This window comes from Ostrea edulis, chromosome 4 (assembly GCF_947568905.1).
Source record: "Ostrea edulis chromosome 4, xbOstEdul1.1, whole genome shotgun sequence".
NCBI lineage: Eukaryota > Metazoa > Mollusca > Bivalvia > Ostreida > Ostreidae > Ostrea > Ostrea edulis.
Genome location: NC_079167.1, coordinates 93387602 through 93395861, shown reverse-complemented (window position 1 = coordinate 93395861; position 8260 = coordinate 93387602). Strand labels below are relative to the sequence as shown.

Here is an 8260-nt window from a genome sequence, read left to right as displayed (position 1 = left end):
GAAGCCTTTTTCATTCCATTTAATCTAGTCAAATACATGTATATAAAGATAAGAATTCAATGAAATACACGTGTTAACTGAGTATACGCGTGGTTGAACCCTGTTCATATGTCAGTAATGTTGCACAAATAAATAAAGAATTATAAGGAATTGCAGACGTTAATAAATGTTCCCCAATACATAAAAGAAGTGCTCTACTTCCAGGAGGACGGAACGCTGTCGGCTGAAGGATTTGCCTGAACAGTGCCTCTTCCATTGCTGTCTTTTACGGCTCCGTTCTTGTCTAGGATTATCAGTGAGGGAATCCCCCTAACGCCGTATAGCTCTCCCAAGGTTTGCTGTTAAAAGAAATACTGACACATTAGAAAAGTACAATGCACTTCTGCGACTTAGTATAAATTGAAGCTATGCGGCGTCGGGACATTTAAAGTATGAAAATGTGAAGTATAACATAGTATGAACAGTATCAGTATCATTAGATAAGAAGTTGTATTCAACTGCTTCATTTTCTTTGGGATCACGTCCTAGAGCCGCTTAAGACTGGCACCAACGCGGTTAGCTGCGATAATGTATGGTGCAAAATATTTTTCCTGAATAACCTGTAATAAGCTCCCTTTATTAGTCATACCCAAGCACATAGTTGGTATTCTTGTTAATGTAAACGACATTGGAGACGAATAAACGGGTTTTTCATTAAATATTTTCTACAACATGCAAAATTCTTCGTCTGCTCGCGCCAATAAGCAACACGTCTTCGCGCCGTCACGCCAAGCTTGGCGCCGACAAGTAACGCGCCGTCACGCTAACACAACTTTACACAACGCATCCTCGCGCCATCACGCTAACACAACTTTACCCAACTTGCCTTCGCGCCGACAAACAATGCGCCTTTGCTTGTTGGCGTGTTGCTTGTTGGCGTGACGGTGCGAAGGTGCGTTGCTTGTCGGCACGAAGGCGAGTTGTGTAAAGTTGTGTTCGCGTGAAGGAGCGTTGCTTGTCGGTGCGAAAGTGCTAAACTTGTTGGCGTGACGGCGTCAAGCTTGTTGGCATGACGGCACGAAGGCGCGTTGCTTGTTGGCGTGATAGTGTGCTTGTTGTGACTAACACACAGTCACGCTTTTGCAAATGGTCATATCCGGACACCATACTATCCGGACACCATAGGCATGCATGTTATCGCGAGATCTCGTACGTGGATCTACTGAAAAATCTAAACAATGACAGTCACAATCAGCGCGAAAATGTGGTTACTCGAGCCATTCCGACAAAGAAAGGAAAATCACATGATGGCAGAAAAAAAAAATTACACTCTGTTTTGGGTTTTTTCACTTGATATAAAATTTGATTGTCCTCCGTACTCGTCCACTCATGTAAACACTACCTCATATGGGCATATGCAGACCGGAAGTTCAGCTTCAGCACAACAAACATGGCCGCACAATATGAATCGAGAAATTGGAATACATGTATATCGAAATTGTTAAAAACGGTAGAATAGAGCCTCACAAATCGTAAGTTGCAGGCTGTAAATTTTTATATTGACTAAGAAACCTAAAATCATTTTATTTACGTATACAAAACCAGCAAATGTTCAGAATGATCGAAAATATTGCGGGAGTCAACCCCGCGTCTGCGCCGTCACGGAGATCCTAAGGAGTTGTAACCCCGAAGTCGGAGAGGTCTACATCATCATTGCAACTACAACGCGGTAGACAAAATAATTACAAAAGATCGACGTAAGATAATAGTATTAATCCGCTATGATATTATATATCAATGAAAACTACAGATGGGCGATATTACCGGTAGATTGCAATATTTCCACTGACAATAATATATCGCGATATGAAAACTGGATACCAGTATATCATAATATCATTTAACTATATGAAACACACAGAATGAAAACATTCTCTCATTTCAATAACTTAGTATGTTGTTTAATTTGCAGAATAACGTTGATTACCTCGATCTCTAATACGGCAAACTGATATAGACTAGATTACGAGTTTATTTTTGTTACATAAGAAATATGATTCGTTATTTAGGTCCAAATCAAAGGTGGACGGGTACTTACATTGGACTTGGATTACTGATAACATTTTCAATCTTTAAGATTGTTTGACTATCGCTCTTATTCTATATTTTGTGCTATTACAAGGCGGACGTTGTTCGGGTGAGCTAATAGCATCACCTATCCATACACCAATCACCCTCTTTACAGTTTGTTTCACTCACCTTTTCGGGTTGGCCAAATTTGAGGGCATGCCAGGGCATGGTACCAAAGTATTCTTTGAAGCTGGCCTCGTCCCGATCGGAGCTAATGAAGATAACTTCAATGCTTCCTCCCTTTGCCTTCAGAGTTTTGTAGAAATCCGCTAAGACAGGTGTAAATCCTCGGCAAGGGGGACACCAGTGGGCGGAGAAGTAAAGACCTGGAATAAAGTGGATAATTACGGGTTAGTGTTGTCGGGATTGTGCGAGAATCTATCCAAGTTTGTAACAGTAGCCTAGCCAATATCCCACAGAATTAAAACTTTGGAACGTTTTAATCGTGTTGAGTGCTCCCCTTACCCCCGGCCACTCCCACCCCGCGTTAGTTTGTGCCGGTAGTGATATGATGTAACAAAACTTTTGACACGCAGACACCAAATGATATGAAAATGAAACGCATAAAAAACTATGTAATGATCTATTTAAAAAACCGAATTGTCAACAAACAACAACAACAAAAACCAATCAACCAGCAGAGCTAACCGGGTGAGGTAAAAATTAGGAAGGGGGAGAGAGAAGTAGTGCATGTGTCTGAAGGATACTGTTGGTTAACCATTTGGGTGAACTATAGTTTAATATAGTCGTTACTATGAATAAGCAATGAGTCTGTTGCAAAATATCTAGCCTCATCACTCATACAGAAAATGAGATGCATCATCCGAATCATAGTTAACGGAGAATATCCTATCACGGAAAACAACCTTACAAATTTAAATCACACGTAGTTACCGAATAATGGCGCTGATGTGAACATTTAACCTGTTCACTCATAGGAAAAATATAGGCCAGATTCAATTGTAACTATTCGGCTATTTCCGAAAACGCAAACGTAAAATGACGAGCGCGTGATTTGATTGGGGCCAGGTTCTCATCCGGACCTCTATAGTATAAATGTCTGTATCCATAGATACACCAACAATGCAAAGCTTGAACATATAGAAGATGGTGTTGCTGAGAATTGACCCTTGACCTGATCACTCGTCCGGACAATGTAAATCATAAGTGGTCATGTGCGTCCATAAATGCATCCTTTAACGATTTGTGTCAGTTTGAAGCATCTAGGGTACACAACTTAAAAACTCTAGAGGCAAAACCCCCAGGTCCAACGGAACATCAGAATCATAGGTGGTTGTATATAGCATGTACATATACTCATTACTGTTGGTAAATCATCCACGCAAGTTCCATTCATGTAAGGTTAGTAATTTATTAGATGGATACCATATTAAACACATCAAAACACTTCCACCTGCTGTTCATAAACACGAACTCTGGCGTACAGGGGTTTTGACAATAGCTTTGTACATTAATTGACATTTAAACAAAGTGAAATCCGATCACAGACACGCTGGCGTTTGGACCCATAATCCTGGATCCACCCCCACCCCCCTCTTTCTTATATTGCAAAGCAAAAGTAAGAAAACATATCTGCTGGATTAAACATACATTATCTTGGAAAAGGAGGGACAAGTTCCAATAATGCAGTTTTATCAGATACCAATATTTTATCCCAGTAGTATAGCACCCTTACGGGCATAGACTTGAAAGCATGCCAGAAAACTCCTACTATAAGAAATGAACCTGAACGATTGTATGAATAGTCGGCTTACAAATGTAACATACCAGATATAGTATAGTCTATAATGTAAATTAATGAAAATAATTATTGTAAATCAACATTTGAAAACAAATTATTAGAGATGATTTTTTTTTTACAGTTCTGGTTTAAGAAAAGAGAGGGTTGTTTGTCACGTAAACTGACAATAACGTATCTCTACATGTGCATCTAAACAAAAAGGGATTACATGTACATGTGTGAATTCAGAATTGGAGGTGGAAGAGACGAAAAAAAAATTATAAACACTTGAAAGAAATAAAAGAATTTGAAGAATGCGTGACATAAATAGTATTTAAAAGAAAAAGAGATTCATTCATAGATTAAATATCCCCTAGTTATTTAAAAGTGACAGGCAGGGTCTTTTTTTTAGGACATTGCTAGAAATATCTAAAAAATAAAATAGATATACTTTATCAAATAAAGACAAAAAGTGGATTATGTCAAATGAGGATCGTCTATTATCAATCAAGCGGAGCAAATTTTTACTCAACATCCTAAAAATAAGATGATCTCTATAAGCTGAATAAAAAAAAAGTAAAACAAAACTTGATTAGAAATTTACATGTTAGAGATTCGTTTTAGTTTGCATCAGTACAAAATATCAAATATGGTATGATTATACCGGTACATACAGAAATGTGATTTAAGTTTTATATTTCACCTGTACAACAATCCCAGAAATGGATCCCCAGTTGCTACAAACTTCTGTATTAAATTTCTTGCTTGTCATCTAATATGCTATTTATCTGGACATTTCCTGTCTTTTTTCTTATGCTTATTACCTTATGCTTTGTATGCCCTCAAGGAGATCCAGAATTGATAAAACAAATTTTATCCTATATTCAAGTAAGTTCCCATCGTAAACCACTAATTTCATACATAAGTACATATAAATAAATGCATTTTTCTTTTATTTTAACGAACATATTTTGCTGGAGTGAAATGAGAAGATTTGGCTGATTTTCTTGTGGTGTGTATTCATATCGCGGGGAAAATTACCTTTTAAATATTTTATGTAAATTGCACGCTTCACTCCACACGAACAAAATCGAAGGTGGGATTACCGGTACGAAGTAGGCTAATTGATATGCTGTCCTGACCGGTCCAAGGCCGTTACTAAGACTAATATTTCAGTGTACAAACAAACTGTGAACAGATATTCCTTAACTGTCTCCGTACAACGTGTTTCATAGATCTCTAATACATATCGTATTGATTACTAATATACACATTAGACATTGTTGGACGCCATCTCTCAGACGACAACGAAACATTGAGCAATCCATCGCCATACATGTACAAATCTGTATATATACATTATAAGATTAAATATAAAGTGCTTTAACGTTTAGATAAAATTTAAATCTGCGTTTTCCGTGATTAAACACGGCTGCATACATTCAGGAAGTTCCCAGTTAGCTAATGAAGGGGAAGTTGGAACATTTCTGAGTTAGATGGACCTACCTATACAGTCCGTGTCTTTTACCAGGTCCTCCACCGCTACTTCGGCTAAATTTTCGTCCAGGACAGTGGTCATTCCACACAGTGCTTTATTCAACCCCTCGTTCATGTTTGTGGCTCGACTCCGGCGTCTAGAATGACCTGACTACCAATGTCAATATGTACAAATACTAGGCTTCGATGTGAATTCCCTGTCACTATTTATAGACATGCGTTGCTAAATTACACTGAGTTGGAAGGGGTGACGAAGGGGGGTTTTAATAATAGAAGTTTGGTCATTTCTCTGAAAATTATAACTACTGCATTGCAGAATGTAGGCATGCAAGACAGGGCAATCTAAAATTAGATTATTTAATCGGCCAACAAAGTTCAGAATGTTGCAACCTAAATATATGCGAGCTGATCTAACAATTGATTTCAATAGATTAGTGCAGCGAGAGTGGGAAAGGATCTAACTTTAATTTGGGGATAGGATCAGTACCGATATGTAATTGAAAAATACATTTTCTTTTTATATTATTCTCCATATGATTCAACAAATCTTGGCATAAACCATAAATCTTGACAGAAACCATATTTATACCCATAATTTTCCACCGCAGTGCTTCAGCCTTGTAGAAACCATACAAGGCTAATGTGCCATGATGAGTTTTCAAAGTATTTCCAAAGTATTTGGTGTCCTATTATAAACTTTTTGCGTCATTAAAATTTTCTATGTCTTTATGATTTCTTGATTATAATATATATTGGACAGTTTTAGTGGCCAATCTGAGCGGGCCACACATCTCCTTTTGCTTGAGAATTTTAGCATTTATTACAGGTATCGCGTTGTTTCAAAGTGGTAAGGGGGGGGGGGTAAGTCGGTCGGAGAACAAGTAGAAATTACTATTGTCTGAAAATAGTTGCCCCCCCCCCCCCCCAAAAAAATTAAAACAAAGAAACCAAAAACTAAAATGGGAAGTTAAATTTTGCAAAAATCTCAAATCCCAAAGGTTGATTCTTCAGTCCAGTACACGAGTTCAGTTTATCGGGTCAAGCTTACATTTCAACTACCATCTACTACTACTATAAACAAGAGGCCCAGGGGCCTTATAGGTCACCTGAGTATCATGTAACAACCTTCCAATGTTTGAATTAGGTTTGTGTTTAAATATAAGAATTTTACTTTTGGATGGAAGAAACATTGAATAGCTATGTGGTCAGCCCTGCCTTTGCACCAGAACCCCTGACCCAGGGGTAATAAATTTCAGTTTTGAAAGAAGCATCCTTGATCATCATTATCATACTATTAGTTTGTCTACTTAATACCCAGCAGCAGAGGAGAAGATTTTCAAAGAAATAAAATGCATTTTCACTATATGATCAATAGGGCCCCACCCTAATACCAGAACCCCTGACCCAGGGGCCATGAATTTCACAATTTTGAAAGAGGCATCCTTGCTCATCATAACCATGCTATTGGTTTGTCTACTTAATACCTAAGGACAGAGAAGAAGATTTTCAAAGAAATAATGCATTTTCACTATATGACTTATAGAGCCCCACCCTAGCACCAGAACCCCTGATCCAGGGGCCATGAATTTCACAATTTTTAACAAGAGGTACTGTGAGCAATGCTCACTAAGAATACCCCCCGCTTACCCCAATCTCCCAAAGGGTGTTGGTAATAGGTATAAACTACCTCTTTTCTGAGTGTTGCTACTTCGATGTCCAGTGCGCATGACCTTTGACCTTTTGACCCCAAAATTGATAGGGAACATCTTCATCCCATGGGTAGTCCATATGTATGATATGGTGACTGTAGGTGGAAAGGATAACGCTTTAGAGCCCGGAAACCATATTGCTACTTCAATGTCCAGTGCACTTGACCTTTGACCTTTTGACCCCAAAATCGATAGGGATCATCTTCATCCCATGGGTAGTCCATATATATGATATGGTGACTGTAGGTGGAAAGGATAACGCTTTAGAGCCCGGAAACCATATTGCTACTTCAATGTCCAGTGCGCTTGACCTTTGACCTTTTGACCCCAAAATCGATAGGGAACATCTTCATCCTATGGGTAGTCCATATGGGTGGTATGGTGACTGTAGGTGGAAAGGATAACACTTTAGAGCCCGGAAACCATATTGCTACTTCGATGACCAGTGTGCTTGACCTTTGACCTTTTGACCTCAAAATCGATAGGGAACATCTTCATCCCATGGGTAGTCCATATATATGATATGGTGACGGTAGGTGGAAAGGATAATGCTTTAGAGCCCGGAAACCATTGCGTCTACAGACGGACGGACGGACGGACAGACGGACAACCCGATTCCAGTATACCCCCCCCCCCCCCCCACAACTTGTTGCGGGGGTATAAAGAGGCATCCTTGCTCATCATTACCATGCTATTAGTTTGTCTACTTCATACCCAGAGACAGAGAAGAAGATTTTCAAAGAATTTCTACACTTTCACTATATGACCAATAGAGCCCCACCCTAACACAAGAACCCCTGCCCCAGGGGCCATGAATTTCACAATTTTGGTAGAGGGCTCAACACTCATTATAATTATGCCCACAGTTTGGCTTCTTGATGTCCAGGAGTAAAGAAGAAGATTTTTTAAAATTACACTCATTTTGATGGTTTTTGCCCCACCCCTCAGGCCCCAGGGGGGCAGGGACCACGAATTTCACAATTTTTGTTCCCCTCCACCCACAGATGCTATATGCCAAAATTGGTTGAAATTGGTTCAGGAGTTTCAGAGAAGAAGCTGAAAATGTTCAAATGTTAACGCACGACGCACGTCGCACGACGAACGACGACGAACAAAAACAGATAGCAATAGGTCACCTGAATGAATTCAGGTGACCTAAAAAGTGAGGGAGAGCTACCCCTCAATAAATCCAACTTTGCATATA

The 8260-nt window shown here is 39.1% G+C and overlaps 1 protein-coding gene across 1 annotated transcript; it reads right to left on the bottom strand.

The window, feature by feature from the left end:
- LOC125668781 (uncharacterized) lies at positions 1–5588 on the bottom strand. Its single transcript, XM_048903198.2, has 3 exons — positions 5357–5588; positions 2239–2435; positions 1–338 (listed from the first exon to the last, which is right to left on the bottom strand). The coding sequence occupies exons 1-3, from the start codon at positions 5460–5462 to the stop codon at positions 195–197; spliced, it is 447 nt and encodes a 148-aa protein (XP_048759155.1). The 5' UTR covers positions 5463–5588; the 3' UTR covers positions 1–194.
- Between the last annotated feature and the right edge of the window lie 2672 nt (positions 5589–8260).